The 26770-nt window shown below is 43.4% G+C and overlaps 1 protein-coding gene across 1 annotated transcript in view; it reads right to left on the bottom strand.

Moving 5' to 3' along the window:
• The window catches only part of LOC130277520 (high choriolytic enzyme 1-like), a 52968-nt gene that overhangs the window by 8131 nt on the left and 18067 nt on the right, over window positions 1–26770 (bottom strand). The window contains exons 2-3 of the mRNA XM_056528195.1: window positions 10143–10196; window positions 9241–9381 (exon numbers count right to left, since the gene is read on the bottom strand). Of these exons, the coding sequence (XP_056384170.1) occupies window positions 9241–9381; window positions 10143–10196 (195 nt within the window). The remainder of the gene's footprint in view (window positions 1–9240; window positions 9382–10142; window positions 10197–26770) is intronic.

Here is a 26770-nt window from a genome sequence, read left to right as displayed (position 1 = left end):
TGCCTCTACCTTCTCCTTCTCCACTAAGGCCTTCTTGGACTCCGGATCTGCAGGAAACTTTATTTTGGCCTCTCTCATCAACAGGTTCAACATCCCAGTGACCAGTCTCGCCAGACCTCTCTACATCAATTGCGTTAACAATGAAAGATTGGACTGTGCCGTGCGTTACCGCACGGAACCCCTCCTAATGTGCATCGGACCTCACCACGAAAAAATTGAGTTTTTGGTCCTCTCCAATTGCACTTCCGAAATTCTCCTTGGACTACCCTGGCTTCAACACCATTCCCCAACCCTGGATTGGTCCACAGGGGAGATCAAGAGTTGGGGGTCCCTCTTGTTTCAAGGACTGCCTTAAACCGGTTACCAATACTCCTTGCAGTGACCCTGTGGTTCCCCCTGTAACCGGTCTCCCTAAGGCCTATATGGACTTTGCGGATGTTTTTTGCAAAAAACAAGCTGAGACTCTACCTCCTCACTGGCCTTATGACTGTCCTATTGACCTCCTCCCGGGCACTACTCCACCCCGGGGCAGAATTTATCCTCTCTCTGCCCCAGAGACTCTTGCTATGTCTGAGTACATCCAGGAAAATTTAAAAAAGGGCTTTATCCGCAAATCCTCCTCTCCTGCCGGAGCCGGATTTTTCTTTGTGTCCAAAAAAGATGGCTCCCTACGTCCTTGCATTGACTACCGCGGTCTTAATAAAATCACGGTAAAGAACCGCTACCCTCTACCTCTCATCTCTGAACTCTTTGATCGCCTCCAAGGTGCCCACATCTTTACCAAACTGGACTTAAGAGGTGCTTATAATCTCATCCGCATCAGAGAGGGGGATGAATGGAAAACGGCATTTAACACTAGAGATGGACACTTTGAGTATCTGGTCATGCCCTTTGGCCTGTGCAACGCCCCTGCCGTCTTCCAAGACTTTGTTAATGAAATTTTTCGTGATCTCTTATATTCCTGTGTTGTTGTGTATCTGGACGATATCCTGATTTTTTCTGCCAACCTAGAAGAACACCGCCAGCATGTCCGCATGGTTCTTCAGAGACTTCGTGACAATCAACTTTATGCCAAAATGGAGAAATGTCTGTTTGAATGTCAATCTCTTCCTTTCCTAGGATACTTGGTCTCTGGCCAGGGACTACAAATGGATCCAGACAAACTCTCTGCCGTCTTAGATTGGCCACGCCCCTCCGGACTCCGTGCTATCCAACGTTTTTTGGGGTTCGCCAATTATTACAGACAATTTATTCCACATTTTTCCACCATTGTGGCTCCTATCGTGGCTTTAACCAAAAAGAATGCCAATCCTAAGTCATGGCCTCCTCAAGCGGAAGACGCCTTTAAACACCTCAAGTCTGCCTTTTCTTCAGCTCCCGTGCTCTCCAGACCTGACCCATCTAAACCCTTCCTATTGGAGGTTGATGCCTCCTCAGTAGGAGCTGGAGCGGTCCTTCTACAAAAAAATTCTTCCGGGCATGCTGTTACTTGTGCTTTTTTTTCTAAGACCTTCTCTCCGGCGGAGAGGAACTACTCCATCGGGGATCGAGAGCTACTAGCCATTAAATTAGCACTTGAGGAATGGAGGCATCTGCTGGAGGGATCAAGATTTCCAGTTATTATTTACACCGATCACAAGAACCTCTCCTATCTCCAGTCTGCCCAACGGCTGAATCCTCGCCAGGCCAGGTGGTCTCTGTTCTTTGCCCGATTTAATTTTGAAATTCACTTTCGGCCTGCCGATAAGAACATTAGGGCCGATGCTCTCTCTCGTTCCTCGGATGCCTCGGAAGTAGAGCTCTCTCCGCAACACATCATTCCTCCTGACTGCCTGATCTCCACTTCTCCAGCCTCCATCAGGCAAACTCCTCCAGGGAAGACCTTCGTCTCTCCACGCCAACGCCTCGGAATCCTCAAATGGGGTCACTCCTCCCATCTCGCAGGTCATGCGGGCATCAAGAAATCCGTGCAACTCATCTCTCGTTTCTATTGGTGGCCGACTCTGGAGACGGATGTTGTGGATTTCGTGCGAGCCTGCACTGTCTGTGCCCGGGATAAGACTCCTCGCCAGAAGCCCGCTGGTCTTCTTCATCCTCTGCCTGTTCCCGAACAGCCTTGGTCTCTGATTGGTATGGACTTTATTACAGACTTACCCTCATCCCGTGGTAACACTGTTGTTTGGGTGGTCGTTGATCGATTCTCCAAGATGGCACATTTCATCCCTCTTCCTGGTCTTCCTTCTGCGCCTCAGTTGGCAAAACAATTTTTTGTACACATTTTTCGTCTTCACGGGTTGCCCACGCAGATCGTCTCGGATAGAGGCGTCCAATTCGTGTCTAAAATCTGGAGGGCTCTCTGTAAACAACTCAAGATTAAATTAAACTTTTCTTCTGCTTATCATCCTCAATCCAATGGGCAAGTAGAAAGAATTAACCAGGTCCTGGGTGATTATTTACGGCATTTTGTTTCCTCCCGCCAGGATGACTGGGCAGATCTTCTGCCATGGGCCGAATTCTCGTATAACTTCAGAGTTTCTGAATCTTCTTCCAAATCCCCATTTTTCGTGGTGTACGGCCGTCACCCTCTTCCCCCCCTCCCTACTCCCTTGCCCTCTGGTGTACCCGCTGTGGATGAAATATCTCGTGATCTTTCCACCATATGGAAAGAGACCCAAAATTCTCTCTTACAGGCTTCATCACGCATGAAGAAGTTTGCTGATAAGAAAAGAAGAGCTCCCCCCATTTTTTCTCCCGGAGACAAGGTATGGCTCTCCGCTAAATATGTCCGCTTCCGTGTTCCCAGCTACAAATTGGGACCACGCTATCTTGGTCCTTTCAAAATTTTGTGCCAGATTAATCCTGTCTCTTATAAACTTCTTCTCCCTCCTTCTCTTCGTATTCCTAATGCCTTTCACGTTTCTCTTCTTAAACCACTCATCATCAACCGTTTCTCTCCTAAACTTATCTCTCCCACTCCTGTCTCCGGTTCTTCAGACATCTTTCCTGTAAAGGAGATACTGGCCTCCAAAAAGGTCAGAGGAAAAACCTTCTTTTTGGTTGACTGGGAGGGCTGTGGTCCTGAAGAGAGATCCTGGGAACCTGAGGACAATATCCTAGATAAAAATCTGGTCCTCAGGTTCTCAGGCTCCAAGAAGAGGGGGAGACCCAAGGGGGGGGTACTGTTACGCCGAGCGCTCCGGGTCCCCGCTCCTCCCCGGAGCGCTCACTACACTCTCGCTCCCGCAGCGCCCCGGTCAGATCCACTGACCGGGTGCGCTGCGATTCCGCCTCCAGCCGGGATGCGATTCGCGATGCGGGTGGCGCCCGCTCGCGATGCGCACCCCGGCTCCCGTACCTGACTCGCTCTCCGTCGGTCCTGTCCCGGCGCGCGCGGCCCCGCTCCCTAGGGCGCGCGCGCGCCGGGTCTCTGCGATTTAAAGGGCCACTGCGCCGCTGATTGGCGCAGTGGTTCTAATCAGTGTGTTCACCTGTGCACTCCCTATGTATACCTCACTTCCCCTGCACTCCCTCGCCGGATCTTGTTGCCATTGTGCCAGTGAAAGCGTTCCCTTGTATGTTCCTAGCCTGTGTTCCAGACCTCCTGCCATTGCCCCTGACTACGATCCTTGCTGCCTGCCCCGACCTTCTGCTACGTCCGACCTTGCTTCTGTCTACTCCCTTGTACCGCGCCTATCTTCAGCAGTCAGAGAGGTTGAGCCGTTGCTAGTGGATACGACCTGGTCACTACCGCCGCAGCAAGACCATCCCGCTTTGCGGCGGGCTCTGGTGAATACCAGTAGTGACTTAGAACCGGTCCACTAGCACGGTCCACGCCAATCCCTCTCTGGCACAGAGGATCCACCTCCTGCCAGCCGGCATCGTGACAATGGAGAGCTATACAGCTATGGTGTAATAGATGCAAATGTGAAACTATGAAATAGTGAGGCACTTAGCTCGCAAATTTGTCTCCGCCGGCGGTCAAATAGCTTGGACCGTCCCACCGCGATAAGGTGGCCTCATTGGGACGGACCCTACACTGTGAATATGCCTCTGTGTGAACAGTTCAGTAAGCATGGCAGGGTCTGGAACATCCAAGACACCTTATATACACACCTGATAGAGGTGGGTGGGGTGCAAGAGCCAACATGGAGGTAGCCACTCCCCCGTATGTGCAATACAAACAAAGAATAAGTCAGCCAGCACTTTAGTTGATACCAAACTATTATATGGACCTCTATCAGGTGTGTATATAAGGTGTCTTGGATGTTCCAGACCCTGCCATGCTTACTGAACTGTTCACACAGAGGCATATTCACAGTGTAGGGTCCGTCCCAATGAGGCCACCTTATCGCGGTGGGACGGTCCAAGCTATTTGACCACCGGCGGAGACAAATTTGCGAGCTAAGTGCCTCACTATTTCATAGTTTCACATTTGCATCTATTACACCATAGCTGTATAGCTCTCCATGTTTTATCTGCATGTTCATGTTTCACCTATATCCTTGTGCTGGCAGTGTGCTGCTGCATTCTTCTGTTGCTGTATATCTATCTATCTATATCTATCTCATATCTATCTATCTATCTATCTATCTCATATCTATCTATCTATCTCATATCTATCTCATATCTATCTATCTCATATCTTTCTCATATCTATCTATCTCATATCTATCTATCTCATATCTATCTATCTCATATCTTTCTCATATCTATCTATCTCATATCTATCTATCTCATATCTATCTATCTCATATCTATCTATCAATCAATAAATCAATCAATCAAATATCTATCTTTTTATCATGTGCTTGGACATTGCAGCTTTTTATATAGCATGGAAAAATAAACATCGCTATTTTTTGCATTATATGTACATGCAGAAGCCTTTTTTGGATTCTTATTCACTGTTGGCCCTTGGACCAGGGACTATCCATCTATCTATCTATCTAAAAAGTAGAACCAGTGCAGCACTCCATAAAGGTAAAAAATGTGGATTTATTCCATCAAAAAATGTGACAAAGCAGCAAAGTTTCGATCCTCTCCAGGATCTTTCTCAAGCTATTTATCTATCTAGCTGCTTGTCTATTTCAGATTCAGTCTTTCCAGCCTGGTGCAGGTCTACAATTTTGTTTCTGGTGTCCTTTGACAGCTCTTTGGTCTTGGCCATAGTGGAGTTTGGAGTGTGACTGTTTGAGGTTGTGGACAGGTGTCTTTTATACTGATAACAAGTTCAAACAGGAGCCATTAATACAAGTAACTGGTGGAGGACAGAGGAGACTCTTAAAGGAGAAGTTACAGGTCTGTGAGAGACAGAAATCTTACTTGTTTGTAGGCGACCAAATACTTATTTTCCACCATAATTTGCAAATAAATTCTTTAAAAATCAGACAATGTGATTTTATGGATTTTTTTCCCCATTATGTCTCTCATCTTTTTAAGTGGGAGAACTTGCACAATTGGTGGCTGACTAAATACTTTTATTGCCCCTATCTATCTCTCATATCTATCTATCTATCGATCTATCTATCTCATATCTATCTATATATCTATCTATCTTATATCTATCTATTTCATTTCTATCTATCTCATATCTATCTATTTCATATCTATCTATCTATCTATCTACAGTCATGGCCGTAAATGTTGGCACCCCTGAAATTTTTCTAGAAAGTGAAGTATTTCTCACAGAAAAGGATTGCAGTAACGCATATTTTGCTATACACATGTTTCTTCCCTTTGTGTGTATTGGAACTAAACCAAAAAAGGGAGAAAAAAATAGCAAATTAGACATAATGTCACCAAACTCCAAAAATGGTTTGGACAAAATTATTGGCACCCTTAACTTAATATTTGGTTGCACACCCTTTGGAAAAAATAACTGAAATCAGTGGCTTCCTATAACCATCAATAAGCTTCTTACACCTCTCAGCCGGAATGTTGGACCACTCTTCCTTTACAAACTGCTCCAGGTCTCTCTTATTGGAAGGCGCCTTTTCCCAACAGCAATTTTAAGATCTCTCCACAGGTGATCAATGGGATTTAGATCTGGACTCATTGCTGCCACTTCAGAACTCTCCAGCGCTTTGTTGTCATCCATTTCTGGGTTCTTTTTGACATATGTTTGGGGTCATTGTCCTGCTGGAAGACCCAAGATCTCGGACGCAAACCCAGCTTTCTGACACTGGGCTGTACAGTGCGACCCAAAATCCGTTGGTAATCCTCAGATTTCATGATGTCTTGTACACATTCAATGCCCCAGTGCCTGAGGCAGGAAAACAACCCAAAACATCATGGAACCTCCACCATATCTCACTGTAGGTACTGTGTTCTTTTCTTTGTAGGCCTCATTCCGTTTTTGGTAAACAGTAGAATGATGCGCTTTACCAAAAAGCTCTATCTTGGTCTCATCTGTCCACAAGACGTTTTCCCAGAAGGATTTTGGTTACTCAAGTTCATTTTGGCTAAATGTAGTCTTGCTTTTTTATGTCTCTGTATCAGCAGTGAGGTCCTCCTGGGTCTCCTGCCATAGCGTTTCATTTCATTTAAATGTTGACGGATAGTTCGTGCTGACACTGAAGCTCCCTGAGTCTGCAGGACAGCTTGAATATCTTTGGAACTTGTTTGGGGCTGCTTATCCACCATTCGGACTATCCTGCGTTGACACCTTTCATCAATTTTTCTCTTCCGTCCACGCCCAGGGAGATTAGCTACAGTGCTATGGGTTGTAATCTTCTTGATAATGTTGCGCACTGTGGACAAAGGCAAATCTAGATCTCTGGAGATGGACTTGTAATCTTGAGATTGTTGATATTTTTCCACAATTTTGGTTCTCAAGTCCTCAGACAGTTCTCTTCTCCTCTTTCTGTTGTCCATGCTTAGTGTGGCACATACAGACACACAATGCAAAGACTAAGTGAACTTCTCTCCTTTTTATCTGTTTTCAGGTGTGATTTTTATATTGCCCCCACCTGTTACTTGCCCCAGGTGAATTTAAAGGCGCATCACATGCTTGAAACAATCTTATTTTTCCACAATTTTGAAAGGGTGCCAATCATTTTGTCCAGCCCATTTTTGGGGTTTGGTGACATTATGTCCAATTTGCTTTTTTTCCTCCCTTTTTGGTTTAGTTCCAATACACACAAAGGGGATAAACATTTGTATAGCAAAACATGTGTTACTGCAATCCTTTTCTGTGAGAAATACTTCATTTTCTTGGAAAATTTCAGGAGTGCCAACATTTACGGCTATGACTGCATCTATCTATCTATCTATCTATCTAGCCATCCATCCTACATATACAAACACAGCATTAGCCAGCACAACAACCAAATACATGGGTGCATGTCGCTGTAGAAAATCCAAAAACACAAAAAGAAGGTTGCAGCAGAACTACTGATAAAACAAAATTGAAGCTCTTAGCGCTTTTTGTTCAAAACGTGTCCCCTATCTACCACACGTGGAGGATCAAAAAGTGTGCTAAGAGTCAGCATTTTTTTTACCTAGAGTGCTGCTGCAACCTTCTTTTTACATCCTACATATACCACATTCCTACTAGAATTGTTCAGATTAGATTAGACTTAAAGGGGTACTCCGGCACTAAGAAATGATAAGATGCCTGATCGCGGGAGTCCCACCGCTGGGGACCCCTGTGATCTTGCACACAGCACCCCATTAGAATCAGTCCCCGGAGCTCTGGGTCTGATTACTGGCGATCACGGGGACGGAGCATGACGTCACACGGGGGCAACGCCATGATGTCACAATGCTCCGACCCCTGATCGCCAGTAATTCTAACGGGGTGCTGCGTGCAAGATCACGGGGGTCCCCAGTGGCGGGACCTTCGCGATCAGGCATCTTATCCCCTATCCTTAGGGGATAAGATGTCTTAGTGCCGGAGTACCCCTTTAAAGGGGTACTCTGGTGGAAAACATTTTTTTTTTATCAAGTGGTGCCAGAAAGTGAAACAGATTTGTAATTTACTTCTGATTAAAAATCCTAATCCTTCCCGCACTTATCAGCTGCTGTATGCTCAATAGAAAGCTCTTTTCTTTTTTAATTTCCTTTCTGTCTGACCACAGGGCTCTCTGCTGACACCTCTGTCCATTTTAGGAACTGTCCAGAATAGGAGCAAATCCCCCATAGCAAAACTATCCTCCTCCGGACAGTTCCTGACATGGACAGAGGTGTCAGCAGAGAGCACTGGGGTCAGGCAGAAAGGAAATTCAAAAAGGTAAGAACTTCCTGTGGATCATATGGCAGCTGATAAGTACTGGAAGGATTAGGATTTTTAAATAGAAATAATTTACAAATCTGTTTAACTTTCTGGCACCTGTTGATTTAAAAAAAAAAAAAAATTCCACCGGAGTGCCCCTTTAAATTGCTCTCCATTCTCCACTGTCCTTATAGGTACCTGGGCAGCTTCAATGAGACATCCGCCCTTGGAGATTACACATAGGCAGTCAACATTATATAGTTGTCACAGCCAGCGCTCCGGTCCCCGCCTCCGGACCGCTCGCTTCCCCGCTCCCCCTTCCCGGTGCCTTCCACACAGTCACACTGACCGGGAGCACGGGATCCCTTGTGTCGGGGACGCGGCTGCCGTGGCGGCTGGTCCCCGCTCACGCGCCGTGTCCCTGTCTGACTTACCTGGCTCCTCGTTCTCGGCGCAGACTGGCTCTGCCTTCCGGCGCGCGCGGCCCCGCTCCCTAGGGCGCGCGCGCGCGCCACCTTCTGTAAATTTAAAGGGCCAGGGTGTGCTGGCTAATTATCCCTGCCTCCTTCCCTAATAAAAGTCTCCTGCCCCTTCCTGCCCTTGCCGGATCTTTGTGCCCTAGTGCCTTTGAGAAAGCGTTCCGTACTGTGTATACTGCCCTGCCTGTTGCAGTACCCTTGCTACCGTCTACTCGCCTTTGAACCCTTGCCGCCTGACCTGACCTGACCTCTGCTACGTCCGACTACGCTCCTGCCTGCTCCCTGTGTACCACGCCATATCAGCTACCAGTGAGGTCGAGTTGCTACTAGAGGATACGACCTGGTGGTTACCGCCGCAGCAAGTCCATCCCGCTTTGCGGCGGGCTCTGGTGAAAACCCGTAACCACTTAGAACCGGTCCTCTAGTACAACCCGCGTCATCGCCTCTCTGGTCCAGAGGATCCACTACCAGTCCTGCCGGTACGTTACAATAGTTACAGACACCCCCAGTCATTTCCATTGCATTCAACGTTATTGGATTTTGTCTTACAGTATTCAGAGGACAATGTGTAAGGCACAAGGACAAGTCCAGAAATGGACTTAGGCCAGAAGCAGGCTTGCCCGGGGCAGGACAGGGCACTGCGGCTGAGCGGCACAGCTATGTCTCCCTGACGGATCAGCCTCTTGGTGCCTGTGTATAACAAAACAAAGCTTATTATAAATGCAATGCAGACAATCCATCATTACAGATGTATTAAAGGGGTACTCCCGTGGAAAACTTTTTTTTTTTTTTTTTTTTTAAATCAACTGGTGCCAGAAAGATAAACAGATTTGTAAATCACTCCTATTAAAAAATCTTAATCCTTCCAGTACTTTTTAGGGGCTGTATACTAAAGAGAAATCCCCAAAAAAAAGAAATGCATTTCCTCTGATGTCATGACCCCGGTGCTCTCTGCTGACCTCTGCTGTCCATTTTAGGAACTGTCCAGAGCAGCATATGTTTGCATATGTTCCTAAAATGGACAGCAGAGGTCAGCAGAGAGCACTGTGGTCATGACATCAGAGGAAATGCATTTCTTTTTTTGGATTTCTCTTTAGGATACAGCCCCTAAAAAGTACTGGAAGGATTGAGATTTTTTAATAGAAGTGATTTACAAATCTGTTAAACTTTCTGGCACCAGTGGATTTAAAAAAAAAAAAAAAAAAAAAAAAGTTTTCCACCGGAGTACCCCTTTAAGCCTCACGCTAAACAAATATATGGTTTTCTATCTATGGGGCTACACCTTAGCCCAGTGTCTCCCAACCAGGGTGCCTCCAGCTGTTGCAAAACTACAACTCCCAGCATGCCCGGACAGCCGTTGGCTGTCCGGGCATGCTGGGAGTTGTAGTTTTGCAACAGCTGGAGGCACCCTGGTTGGGAGACACTGCCTTTTGTATGTTCTTAGGTATTACCTTTTGTTTGTTTTACTATTCTACTGAAGATATCTTCTTCCATCTCTTCTGCTCCTGCAGAAACAAACAAGACATCGGCATCTGAGACAAAGGCAACGAGGCGACGGGCGCCGCAGAAATACATGACAATAGGTCAACAGACCCCCAGACTTTACCGACCCCCGAGAGCCACAGGACATGGAAACATTTGCATCCCCTATTCTCATGCATGCAGAGGTGTAGCTTGTAGCTTCGGGGCCCGATGCAAAATCTGCAACAGGGCCCCATGTGCCAATAATTGTACTGGTCTCTTATGGGGCAGTTGTGTTTTGGGGCCCCCTTAGGCACCAGGGCCCCGGTGCAACTGCTACCTCTTTAGCTACTCCTATGCGTGCATGGGCTAAAACCGGTTCTACTAATACACTGTCTGTAAAACTGTAGGGGCATTAAAGAGAACTGAGGGCAGGTGCTTTGTTCATATGTACCATCCCCTACCTCAATAGAGAAATATACAGTGAGTCCACCCGTCACAATATATATACAGTATCCCCCATAAATGAGTCCACCCCTCACATTATATATACAGTATCTCCCATAAGTGACTCCACCCCTCACATTATATATACAGTATTTCCATAAGTGACTCCACCCCTCACATTATATACAGTATCTCCCATAAGTGAGTCCACCCCTCACATTATATAGAGTATCTCCCATAAGTGACTCCACCCCTCTCATTATATACAGTATATCCCATAAGTGAGTCCACCCCTCTCATTATATACAGTATATCCCATAAGTGACTCCACCCCTCTCATTATATACAGTATATCCCATAAGTGAGTCCACCCCTCACATTATATATACAGTATTTCCATAAGTGAGTCCACCCCTCACATTATATATACAGTATCTCCCATAAGTGAGTCCACCCCTCACATTATATATACAGTATATCCCATAAGTGACTCCACCCCTCACATTATATACAGTATATCCCATAAGTGAGTCCACCCCTCACATTATATATACAGTATCTCCCATAAGTGAGTCCACCCCTCACATTATATATACAGTATATCCCATAAGTGACTCCACCCCTCACATTATATACAGTATATCCTATAAGTGAGTCCACCCCTCACATTATATACAGTATATCCCATAAGTGACTCCACCCCTCACATTATATATACAGTATCTCCCATAAGTGACTCCACCCCTCACATTATATACAGTATATCCCATAAGTGAGTCCACCCCTCACATTATATATACAGTATCTCCCATAAGTGACTCCACCCCTCACATTATATATACAGTATTTCCATAAGTGAGTCCACCCCTCACATTATATATACAGTATCTCCCATAAGTGAGTCCACCCCTCACATTATATATACAGTATCTCCCATAAGTGAGTCCACCCCTCACATTATATATACAGTATCTCCTATAAGTGATTACACCCCTCACATTATATACAGTATATCCCATAAGTGACTCCACCCCTCACATTATATATACAGTATCTCCCATAAGTGAGTCCACCCCTCACATTATATATACAGTATATCCCATAAGTGACTCCACCCCTCACATTATATATATAGTATATCCCATGAGTGAGTCCACCCCTCACATTATATATACAGTATATCCCATAAGTGAGTCCACCCCTCACATTATATATACAGTATATCCCATAAGTGAGTCCACCCCTCACATTATATATACAGTATATCCCATAAGTGAGTCCACCCCTCACATTATATATACAGTATATCCCATAAGTGAGTCCACCCCTCACATTATATATACAGTATATCCCATAAGTGACTCCACCCCTCACATTATATATACAGTATCTCCCATAACTGAGTCCACCCCTCACATTATATATACAGTATATCCCATAAGTGACTCCACCCCTCACATTATATATACGGTATATCTCATAAGTGAGTCCACCCCTCACATTATATACAGTATATCCCATAAGTGAGTCCACCCCTCACATTATATATACAGCATCTCCCATAAGTGACTCCACCCCTCACATTATATACAGTATATCCCATAAGTGAGTCCACCCCTCACATTATATATACAGTATATCCCATAAGTGACTCCACCCCTCACATTATATATACAGTATCTCCCATAAGTGAGTCCACCCCTCACATTATATATACAGTATATCCCATAAGTGACTCCACCCCTCACATTATATATACAGTATATCTCATAAGTGAGTCCACCTCTCACATTATATACAGTATATCCCATAAGTGAGTCGACCCCTCACATTATATATACAGTATCTCCCATAAGTGACTCCACCCCTCACATTATATATACAGTATCTCCCATAAGTGAGTCCACCCCTCACATTATATACAGTATATCCCATAAGTGAGTCCACCCCTCACATTATATATACAGTATATCCCATAAGTGACTCCACCCCTCACATTATATATACAGTATATCCCATAAGTGAGTCCACCCCTCACATTATATATACAGTATATCCCATAAGTGATTCCACCCCTCACATTATATATACAGTATATCCCATAAGTGAGTCCACCTCTCACATTATATATACAGTATATCCCATAAGTGAGTCCACCCCTCACATTATATATACAGTATATCCCATAAGTGACTCCACCCCTCACATTATATATACAGTATATCCCATAAGTGATTCCACCCCTCACATTATATACAGTATATCCCATAAGTGAGTCCACCCATCACATTATATACAGTATATACCATAAGAGAGTCCACCCCTCACATTATATATACAGTATATCCCATAAGTGACTCCACCCCTCACATTATATATACAGTATCTCCCATAAGTGAGTCCACCCCTCACATTATATATATAGTATCTCCCAAAGTGAGTCCACCCCTCACATTATATATACAGTATCTCCCATAAGTGACTCCACCCCTCACATTATATATACAGTATCTCCCATAAGTGAGTCCACCCCTCACATTATATATACAGTATCTCCCATAACTGACTCCACCCCTCACATTATATATACAGTATCTCCCATAAGTGACTCCACCCCTCACATTATATATACAGTATCTCCCATAACTGACTCCACCCCTCACATTATATATACAGTATATCCCATAAGTGAGTCCACCCCTCACATTATATATACAGTATATCACATAAGTGACTCCACCCCTCACATTATATGCAGTATATCTCATAAGTGAGTCCACCCCTCACATTATATATACAGTATCTCCCATAAGTGACTCCACCCCTCACATTATATACAGTATATCCCATAAGTGACTCCACCCCTCACATTATATACAGTATCTCCCATAAGTGACTCCACCCCTCACATTATATATACAGTATCTCCCATAAGTGAGTCCACCCCTCACATTATATATACAGTATCTCCCATAAGTGAGTCCACCCCTCACATTATATATACAGTATATCCCATAAGTGAGTCCACCCCTCACATTATATACAGTATATCCTATAAGTGAGTCCACCCCTCACATTATATACAGTATATCCCATAAGTGACTCCACCCCTCACATTATATATACAGTATCTCCCATAAGTGACTCCACCCCTCACATTATTTATACAGTATATCCCATAAGTGAGTCCACCCCTCACATTATATACAGTATATCCCATAAGTGACTCCACCCCTCACATTATATATACAGTATATCCCATAAGTGACTCCACCCCTCACATTATATATACAGTATCTCCCATAAGTGAGTCCACCCCTCACATTATATATACAGTATATCCCATAAGTGACTCCACCCCTCACATTATATATACAGTATCTCCCATAAGTGAGACCACCCCTCACATTATATATACAGTATCTCCCATAAGTGACTCCACCCCTCTCATTATATACAGTATCTGCCATAAGTGAGTCCACCCCTCACATTATATATACAGTATATCTCATAAGTGAGTCCACCCCTCACATTATATACAGTATCTCCCATAAGTGACTCCACCCCCTCACATTATATATACAGTATCTCCCATAAGTGAGTCCACCCCTCACATTATATATACAGTATATCCCATAAGTGAGTCCCCCCTCACATTATATATACAGTATATCCCATAAGTGACTCCACCCCTCACATTATTTATACAGTATATCCCATAAGTGAGTCCACCCCTCACATTATATATACAGTATATCCCATAAGTGACTCCACCCCTCACATTATATATACAGTATCTCCCATAAGTGAGTCCACCCCTCACATTATATACAGTATATCCCATAAGTGACTCCACCCCTCACATTATATATACAGTATATCCCATAAGTGAGTCCACCCCTCACATTATATACAGTATATCCCATAAGTGAGTCCACCCCTCACATTATATATACAGTATATCCCATAAGTGACTCCACCCCTCACATTATATATACAGTATCTTCCATAAGTGACTCCACCCCTCACATTATATATACAGTATCTCCCATAAGTGAGTCCACCCCTCACATTATATACAGTATATCCCATAAGTGACTCCACCCCTCACATTATATATACAGTATATCCCATAAGTGAGTCCACCCCTCACATTATATATACAGTATATCCCATAAGTGATTCCACTCCTCACATTATATATACAGTAATATCCCATAAGTGAGTCCCACCCCTCTCATTATATACAGTATATCCCATAAGTGACTCCACCCCTCACATTATATATACAGTATATCCCATAAGTGAGTCCACCCCTCACATTATATATACAGTATATCCCATAAGTGACTCCACCCCTCACATTATATATACAGTATATCCCATAAGTGACTCCACCCCTCACATTATATATACAGTATCTTCAATAAGTGAGTCCACCCCTCACATTATATATACAGTATATCCCATAAGTGACTCCACCCCTCACATTATATATACAGTATATCCCATAAGTGACTCCACCCCTCACATTATATATACAGTATCTCCCACAAGTGACTCCACCCCTCACATTATATATACAGTATCTTCCATAAGTGAGTCCACCCCTCACATTATATATACAGTATCTCCCATAAGTGAGTCCACCCCTCACATTATATATACAGTATATCCCATAAGTGAGTCCACCCCTCACATTATATACAGTATCTCCCATAAGTGAGTCCACCCCTCACATTATATATACAGTATCTCCCATAAGTGAGTCCACCCCTCACATTATATACAGTATATCCCATAAGTGACTCCACCCCTCACATTATATATACATTATATCCCATAAGTGAGTCCACCCCTCACATTATATACAGTATATCCCATAAGTGAGTCCACCCCTCACATTATATATACAGTATCTCCCATAAGTGAGTCCACTCCTCACATTATATATACAGTATATCCCATAAGTGACTCCACCCCTCACATTATATATACAGTATATCCCATAAGTGAGTCCACCCCTCACATTATATACAGTATATCCCATAAGTGAGTCCACCCCTCACATTATATATACAGCATCTCCCATAAGTGACTCCACCCCTCACATTATATACAGTATATCCCATAAGTGAGTCCACCCCTCACATTATATATACAGTATATCCCATAAGTGACTCCACCCCTCACATTATATATACAGTATCTCCCATAAGTGAGTCCACCCCTCACATTATATATACAGTATATCCCATAAGTGACTCCACCCCTCACATTATATATACATTATCTCCCATAAGTGAGTCCACCCCTCACATTATATATACAGTATATCCCATAAGTGACTCCACCCCTCACATTATATATACAGTATATCTCATAAGTGAGTCCACCCCTCTCATTACATATACAGTATATACCATAAGTGACTCCACCCCTCTCATTACATATACAGTATATACCATAAGTGACTCCACCCCTCACATTATTTATACAGTATATCCCATAAGTGAGTCCACCCCTCACATTATATATACAGTATCTCCCATAAGTGAGTCCACCCCTCACATTATATATACAGTATATCCCATAAGTGACTCCACCCCTCACATTATATATACAGTATATCCCATAAGAGAGTCCACCCCTCACATTATATACAGTATATCCCATAAGTGAGTCCACCCCTCACATTATATATACAGTATATCCCATAAGTGACTCCACCCCTCACATTATATATACAGTATCTCCCATAAGTGAGTCCACCCCTCACATTATATATACAGTATATCCCATAAGTGAGTCCACCCCTCACATTATATATACAGTATCTCCCATAAGTGAGTCCACCCCTCACATTATATACAGTATATCCCATAAGTGAGTCCACCCCTCACATTATATATACAGTATATCCCATAAGAGAGTCCACCCCTCACATTATATATACAGTATCTCCCATAAGTGAGTCCACCCCTCACATTATATACAGTATATCCCATAAGTGAGTCCACCCCTCACATTATATATACAGTATATCCCATAAGTGACTCCACCCCTCACATTATATATACAGTATATCCCATAAGTGATTCCACCCCTCACATTATATATACAGTATATCCCATAAGTGATTCCACCCCTCACATTATATATACAGTATATCCCATAAGTGAGTCCACCTCTCACATTATATATACAGTATATCCCATAAGTGAGTCCACCCCTCACATTATATATACAGTATATCCCATAAGTGACTCCACCCCTCACATTATATATACAGTATATCCCATAAGTGATTCCACCCCTCACATTATATACAGTATATCCCATAAGTGAGTCCACCCCTCACATTATATACAGTATATACCATAAGAGAGTCCACCCCTCACATTATATATACAGTATATCCCATAAGTGACTCCACCCCTCACATTATATATACAGTATCTCCCATAAGTGAGTCCACCCCTCACATTATATATATAGTATCTCCCAAAGTGAGTCCACCCCTCACATTATATATACAGTATCTCCCATATGTGACTCCACCCCTCACATTATATATACAGTATCTCCCATAACTGACTCCACCCCTCACATTATATATACAGTATATCCCATAAGTGAGTCCACCACTCACATTATATATACAGTATTTCCATAAGTGAGTCCACCCCTCACATTATATATACAGTATATCTCATAAGTGAGTCCACCCCTCACATTATATATACAGTATCTCCCATAAGTGAGTCCACCCCTCACATTATATATACAGTATCTCCCATAAGTGAGTCCACCCCTCACATTATATATACAGTATATCCCATAAGTGAGTCCACCCCTCACATTATATACAGTATATCCTATAAGTGAGTCCACCCCTCACATTATATACAGTATATCCCATAAGTGACTCCACCCCTCACATTATATATACAGTATCTCCCATAAGTGACTCCACCCCTCACATTATATATACAGTATCTCCCATAAGTGAGTCCACCCCTCACATTATATACAGTATATCCCATAAGTGAGTTCACCCCTCACATTATATACAGTATCTCCCATAAGTGACTCCACCCCTCACATTATATATACAGTATCTCCCATAAGTGAGTCCACCCCTCACATTATATATACAGTATATCCCATAAGTGAGTCCACCCCTCACATTATATATACAGTATATCCCATAAGTGAGTCCCCCCTCACATTATATATACAGTATATCCCATAAGTGACTCCACCCCTCACATTATTTATACAGTATATCCCATAAGTGAGTCCACCCCTCACATTATATATACAGTATATCCCATAAGTGAGTCCATCCCTCACATTATATATACAGTATATCCCATAAGTGACTCCACCCCTCACATTATATATACAGTATATCCCATAAGTGAGTCCACCCCTCACATTATATACAGTATATCCCATAAGTGAGTCCACCCCTCACATTATATATACAGTATATCCCATAAGTGACTCCACCCCTCACATTATATATACAGTATCTTCCATAAGTGACTCCACCCCTCACATTATATATACAGTATCTCCCATAAGTGAGTCCACCCCTCACATTATATACAGTATATCCCATAAGTGACTCCACCCCTCACATTATATATACAGTATATCCCATAAGTGAGTCCACCCCTCACATTATATATACAGTATATCCCATAAGTGATTCCACTCCTCACATTATATATACAGTATATCCCATAAGTGAGTCCACCCCTCTCATTATATACAGTATATCCCATAAGTGACTCCACCCCTCACATTATATATACAGTATATCCCATAAGTGAGTCCACCCCTCACATTATATATACAGTATATCCCATAAGTGACTCCACCCCTCACATTATATATACAGTATATCCCATAAGTGACTCCACCCCTCACATTATATATACAGTATCTTCAATAAGTGAGTCCACCCCTCACATTATATATACAGTATATCCCATAAGTGACTCCACCCCTCACATTATATATACAGTATATCCCATAAGTGACTCCACCCCTCACATTATATATACAGTATCTCCCATAACTGAGTCCACCCCTCACATTATATATACAGTATCTCCCACAAGTGACTCCACCCCTCACATTATATATACAGTATATCCCATAAGTGAGTCCACCCCTCACATTATATATACAGTATATCCCATAAGTGATTCCACCCCTCACATTATATATACAGTATATCCCATAAGTGAGTCCACCCCTCACATTATATACAGTATCTCCCATAAGTGACTCCACCCCTCACATTATATATACAGTATCTCCCATAAGTGAGTCCACCCCTCACATTATATATACAGTATATCCCATAAGTGAGTCCACCCCTCACATTATATATACAGTATATCCCATAAGTGAGTCCCCCCTCACATTATATATACAGTATATCCCATAAGTGACTCCACCCCTCACATTATTTATACAGTATATCCCATAAGTGAGTCCACCCCTCACATTATATATACAGTATATCCCATAAGTGAGTCCATCCCTCACATTATATATACAGTATATCCCATAAGTGACTCCACCCCTCACATTATATATACAGTATATCCCATAAGTGAGTCCACCCCTCACATTATATACAGTATATCCCATAAGTGAGTCCACCCCTCACATTATATATACAGTATATCCCATAAGTGACTCCACCCCTCACATTATATATACAGTATCTTCCATAAGTGACTCCACCCCTCACATTATATATACAGTATCTCCCATAAGTGAGTCCACCCCTCACATTATATACAGTATATCCCATAAGTGACTCCACCCCTCACATTATATATACAGTATATCCCATAAGTGAGTCCACCCCTCACATTATATATACAGTATATCCCATAAGTGATTCCACTCCTCACATTATATATACAGTATATCCCATAAGTGAGTCCACCCCTCTCATTATATACAGTATATCCCATAAGTGACTCCACCCCTCACATTATATATACAGTATATCCCATAAGTGAGTCCACCCCTCACATTATATATACAGTATATCCCATAAGTGACTCCACCCCTCACATTATATATACAGTATATCCCATAAGTGACTCCACCCCTCACATTATATATACAGTATCTTCAATAAGTGAGTCCACCCCTCACATTATATATACAGTATATCCCATAAGTGACTCCACCCCTCACATTATATATACAGTATATCCCATAAGTGACTCCACCCCTCACATTATATATACAGTATCTCCCATAACTGAGTCCACCCCTCACATTATATATACAGTATCTCCCACAAGTGACTCCACCCCTCACATTATATATACAGTATCTCCCATAAGTGAGTCCACCCCTCACATTATATATACAGTATATCCCATAAGTGAGTCCACCCCTCACATTATATACAGTATCTCCCATAAGTGAGTCCACCCCTCACATTATATATACAGTATCTCCCATAAGTGAGTCCACCCCTCACATTATATACAGTATATCCCATAAGTGACTCCACCCCTCACATTATATATACATTATATCCCATAAGTGAGTCCACCCCTCACATTATATACAGTATATCCCATAAGTGAGTCCACCCCTCACATTATATACAGTATATCCCATAAGTGAGTCCACCCCTCACATTATATATACAGTATCTCCCATAAGTGAGTCCACCCCTCACATTATATATACAGTATATCCCATAAGTGACTCCACCCCTCACATTATATATACAGTATATCCCATAAGTGAGTCCACCCCTCACATTATATACAGTATATCCCATAAGTGAGTCCACCCCTCACATTATATATACAGTATATCCCATAAGTGAGTCCACCCCTCACATTATATATACAGTATCTCCCATAAGTGAGTCCACCCCTCACATTATTTATACAGTATATCCCATAAGTGAGTCCACCCCTCACATTATATACAGTATATCCCATAAGTGAGTCCACCCCTCACATTATATATACAGTATCTCCCATAAGTGAGTCCACCCCTCACATTATATATACAGTATCTTCCATAAGTGAGTCCACCCCTCACATTATATATACAGTATATCCCATAAGTGACTCCACCCCTCACATTATATACAGTATCTCCCATAAGTGAGTCCACCCCTCACATTATATACAGTATCTCCCATAAGTGACTCCACCCCTCACATTATATACAGTATCTCCCATAAGTGACTCCACCCCTCACATTATATATACAGTATCTTCCATAAGTGAGTCCACCCCTCACATTATATATACAGTATATCCCATAAGTGACTCCACCCCTCACATTATATACAGTATCTCCCATAAGTGAGTCCACCCCTCACATTATATACAGTATCTCCCATAAGTGAGTCCACCCCTCACATTATATATACAGTATCTCCCATAAGTGAGTCCACCCCTCACATTATATATACAGTATATCCCATAAGTGAGTCCACCCCTCACATTATACACAGTATATCCCATAAGTGAGTCCACCCCTCACATTATACACAGTATATCCCATAAGTGAGTCCACCCCTCACATTATATATACAGTATATCCCATAAGTGAGTCCACCCCTCACATTATACACAGTATATCCCATAAGTGAGTCCACCCCTCACATTATACACAGTAGGGATCGACTGATATCGATTTTTTAAGGCCGATACCGATAATCTGTGGAGGTTAAGGCCGATAGCCGATAATTTATGCCGATATTCCGGTGTAAATTATTGGCTACTTCTCTCCAAACAACCCCCCCCCCCCCCCCCCCTGAAGCCGCTGCAGATCATTGATTTAAAGCGGGCGCTTTAAATCAATGAACTAACCACCGCCGCCACTTGCTTCTCTCCCCCTGCCTGTATAAAGCCCCCCTGACTTATAATACCCCCTGTCCTGTGCCCCTCATATATAATGCCCCATGTCCTGTGCACCTCACATATAATGTCCGCTGAGGGTGGAGAACAGGGGGCATTATATGTGAGGGGCACATGTCAGGGGGCATTATATGTGGGTGCACATGATGGGGGCATTGTATGTGAGGAACACAGGACATGGGGCATTATATGTGGGGGTCACAGGACAGGGGGTATTATGTATGAGGGGCACATGACAGCCCACCCCTGTCATGTGCCCATATAATGCCCCCCTGACTTATAATACCCCCTGTCCTGTGCTCCTCACATATATAGCCCCCTGTCCAGTGCCCCTCACATATAATCCCCCATGTCCTGCCCCCTCAGGGGGCATTATATGCGAGGGTACATGACAGAGGGGCACAGGACAGGGGGTATTATAAGTCAGGGGGGCATTATATGGGCACATGACAGGGGGGGCTGTCATGTGCCCCCACATATAATCCCCCCTGTCCTGTGTTCCTCACATATAATACCCCCCTGATATGTGCCCCTCACTTATATTTGCCCCCCCCCCCCTCACTTTTTTTTGCCCCGTCCATCCATACAGCGCCCGAGCAGTGCTCACCTCACACGCTGCTACGTTCTTGTACTGTGAGTGAGAGCTGCAGGGACGTGATCTCCCGGGCGCCGGCGCGATGATGCAATGTCATCACGCCGGCCTGCCGTGAATGGCGTCCCCGCGGCTCTCACTCACAGTACAAGAACGTAGCAGCGTGTGAGGTGAGGGAGCTGTCAGCTGTCAGGCAACTGCTCCGCACGGCAAAACAAGGCGTGCGCACGAATCGCGGGACTTCAGTCCCGCGATTCGTGCGCACACCTTGTTTTGCGCATTATCGGCAGGTTAGAAGCCGATACCGATAATGGAAAAAAAAAGTGAATATCGGCCGATAATATCGGCCGTGCCGATAATCGGTCGTTCCCTAATATACAGTATATCCCATTACATTTTTGTCAATATTTTCTTTTATCCTCCCATGTGACAACACGGAAGAAATGCCCCTCTGCTTCAATGTAAAATAGTGAGTGCACAGTCTGTATAACAGTGTTTTATGGTGTTTAATAACTCAGACATTAATGTCTAATCCTTGGCAACAAGGACAAACTTATTCGGTTCAGATGGTGTCAAGTGTGTGTGGCGGCAACAACCATGTGAGGAGTACAAAGACCAGTGGGTCTTATCTACAGTCAAGCACGGTGGTGGAGTGTCATGGTCTGGGCCTACATGAGTGCTGCTGGTACTGGGGAGATACAGGTCATTAAAGGGGTATTCCAGGCAAAACCTTTATATATATATATATATATATATATATATATATATATATATATATATATCAACTGGCTCTGGAAAGTTAAAAAGATTTGTAAATTACTTCTATTAAAAAATCTTAATCCTTCCAATAGTTATTAGCTTCTGAAGTTTTCTGTCTAACTGCTCAATGATGATGTCACGTCCCGGGAGCTGTGCATGAGGGGAGAATATCCCCATAGGAGCTGCACAGCTCCCGGGACGTGAGTCATCAGAGAGCAGTTAGACAGAAAACAACAACTCAACTTCAGAAGCTAATAACTATTGGAAGGATTAAGATTTTTTAATAGAAGTAATTTACAAATCAGTTTAACTTTCCTGAGCCAGTTGATATATAAAAAAAAAAGTTTTGGCCTGGAATACCCCTTTAACCCCTTAAGGACTCAGCCCATTTTGGCCTTAAGGACTCAGACAATTTAATTTTTACGTTTTCATTTTTTCCTCCTCGCCTTCTAAAAATCATAACTCTTTTATATTTTCATCCACAGACTAGTATGAGGGCTTGTTTTTTGCGCGACCAGTTGTCCTTTGTAATGACATAACTCATTATATCATAAAATGTATGGCGCAACCAAAAAACACTATTTTTGTGGGGAAATTAAAACGAAAAACGCAATTTTGCTAATTTTGGAAGGTTTCGTTTTCACGCCGTACAATTTATGGTAAAAATGACGTGTGTTCTTTATTCTGAGGGTCAATACGATTAAAATGATACCCATTATTATATACTTTTCTATTATTGTTGCGCTTAAAAAAAATCACAAACTTTTTAACCAAATTAGTACGTTTATAATCCCTTTATTTTGATGAACTATAACTTTTTTATTTTTCCGTATAAGCGGCGGTATGGGGGCTCATTTTTTGCGCCATGATCTGTACTTTTTTTTGATACCACATTTGCATATAAAAACTTTTAATAAATTTTTTATAATTTTTTTTAAAATAAAATGTATTAAAAAAGTAGGAATTTTGGACTTTTTTTTTTCGTTCACGCCGTTAACCGTACGGAATCATTAACATTTTATTTTAATAGTTCGGACATTTACGCACGCGGCGATACCAAATATGTCTATAAAAAAATATTTTTACGCTTTTTGGGGGTAAAATAGGAAAAAACGGACGTTTTACTTTTTTATTGGGGGAGGGGATTTTTCAAATTTTTTTTACTTTTACTTTTAAATTTTTTTACATTTTTTTTTACACTTGAATAGTCCCCATAGGGGACTATTCATAGCAATACCATGATTGCTAATACTGATCTGTTCTATGTATAGGACATAGAACAGATCAGTGTTTTCGGTCATCTCCTGCTCTGGTCTGCTCGATCACAGACCAGAGCAGGAGATGCCGGGAGCCGCACGGAGGAAGGAGAGGGGACCTCCGTGCGGCGTTATGAATTCATTCAAATCGCGCACTGCCGCAGATGCCGGGATCTGTATTGATCCCGGCACCTGAGGGGTTAATGGCGGACACCCGCAAGATCGCGGGCGTCGGCCATTGCCGGCGGGTCCCTGGCTGCGATCAGCAGCCGGGATCAGCCGCACATGACACGGGCATCGCTCCGATGCCCGCGGTTATGCTTAGGACGTAAATGTACGTCCTGGTGCGTTAAGTACCACCGCACCAGGACGTACATTTACGTCCTGCGTCCTTAAGGGGTTAAGGGACCCATGAATGCCAATGTGGTAGCAGGGTGTGTTGAGGGCAGATGTTGTTACCCTAGGTGCTGATGGCATTAACCCCTTGTATTCGTGATGCCAGAGCATGGTTTATCCTCAATACCACCCGAAGGTATACTGCAGGATCCTGGGCTAGGCACGGGGGGCAATAATGACTCTGACGCCAAGTTACGGACAACGGTAGCTTTACTGAGGGTAGACAGTTGGTAAAGTCTATACAGTTCAGCCAGGGCCCAAGGAGGTGACCAGTGACGCAGAGACCTTAAGGGCTTGCTGGGACTTGTAGTAGGACTGGACAATTGAATGCAGACCACGCTGACTTGACAGATGACAGGGACTGACTTGACTCATAAAGATGTGACTTTAGTGTGGTACCGTACTTTGTACCATACCTTGTGTGCTAAGTCCCCAAAGTCAGAGTTCCTATGTACCGGTAGGATCCTGCTGGTGGGATAACCCCTTGTCACCTCTTCCTTCTTTAATTTTATTATGTTTGATGTGTGTAAATTGTATATATTCTATTATGTGTATAGTACTTCCAGGACCTTAGGTCACATGACTACTAAGTCAATTGTAAAGTTAAGCTTAAGGACCTTCCAGGGCACATGATGTGGTCACATGATGTACCATAATGCTTTGTGAAAGGACTGACAGCTGGTGGGAACCAATAAGCTCTAAGCTTGCCCCTCTCCATATAGGGGCGCTGTAACCAATCTCTCCCTCTCTTTCCCCCAGGATATGACAGCACATCTAAAGCTCAGCACAAATCTAAAGACAGGACTAGGCCTGAAGCCTATCACTGCTGCAACTTACTAACCGTGAGTCTACCAAATCTAAATCCCGTTAATCCTGCGTGACTGCTGGACCTAAATAATTCTCTTCCCTAAATCAAACGGAACAGCGTAATTCCAGACTCAGCGCTTATATACTACAAGGTCCCAACCAACTGTGAGGAACTTACAGACTACTCTTCTGTATAGACCGTTTGCCGTTATCAATCTGCATAAAAGCTGCAGTAAAGTTATCTACAGTTTACTAAACCTCCGGTTGTGGGCAATCCTTTATTCCTCCCTATCGTTCCTGGGACGGGTGGCGGTAGGATATATATATACTGAGGAAGAACCTACACCCTGGCGTCACAACAGTTAAGGGTTAATCCAACACCCTTTCATCACTGCACAGCTACACCACCTACACCCTACCTACACCACCTACACTGCACAGCTACACCACCTACACCACCAGCTACACCACCTACCCCCAAGCTACCACATTAGCTTACTTAAATTGATGGTGGCTGCAGGACTGGACTTTGAGGTCTCCAACACTCTGGACACACACACTAGACAAGACTGCACTGGACCTCAGCAGAAGAGAGAGAAGCTCCACCCAGGGCTTATATGGGGGAGACCAGCAGGGAACCTATTGGTAACAATCACATGACATAACTCTTAAAGATACAACACATTTTATAATACAATACACTGCAGAACATGTGTACAGGGGGGGGGGGGGGACACTAAAGGAGGCTGCCTGACAGGGCAGCAAGGGTATGGGGCAACATCTCCCGTACTGGGCCACCACACCAACATGTACTGTTACATACAGAATCAGAGCATGATCCCTCCCTTCAGAGACTGGGCCTCAGGGCAGTATTCACACATTATATGGACTCCAAACAGACCTCCAAAATGACCAATGCCTTGGTAAAGAAGTTGAGGGTAAAGGTAATGGACTGGCCAAGCATGTCTCCATACCTAAACACTATTGAGTATCTGTGGGGCATCCTAAAGCAGAAGGTGGGGGAGCGCAGAGTCTCTAACATCCACCAGCTCTGTGATGTTGTTATGGAGGAGTAGAAGAGGACTATAGAGACAACCTGTGAAGATCTGGTGAACTTCATGTCCAAAAGGCTTAAGGCAGTGCTGGAAAATAATGGCGGCCACTCAAAATATTGACACTTTGGGCTCAATTTGGACATTTCCACTGAGAGTTGTACTGACTTTAGTTGCCAAGGTTTAGACATTAAAGGGGTACTCCGCCCCTAGACATCTTATCCCCTATTATTCCTAACGCCTCACGACCACGGTGACGGGAGATCGTCACGTCACGCCTCCCCCCCCCCCCCCCGTGTGACATTACGCCCCGCCTCCTCAATATAAGTCTATGGGAGGGGGCGTGACGGCATCACGATCTCACGTCACCGTGGACGGGAG

This window comes from Hyla sarda, chromosome 6 (assembly GCF_029499605.1).
Source record: "Hyla sarda isolate aHylSar1 chromosome 6, aHylSar1.hap1, whole genome shotgun sequence".
Taxonomy (NCBI): Eukaryota; Metazoa; Chordata; class Amphibia; order Anura; family Hylidae; genus Hyla; species Hyla sarda.
The sequence above is the reverse complement of the archived record's forward strand: the minus strand, read 5'-3'. Positions and strand labels throughout refer to the sequence as shown.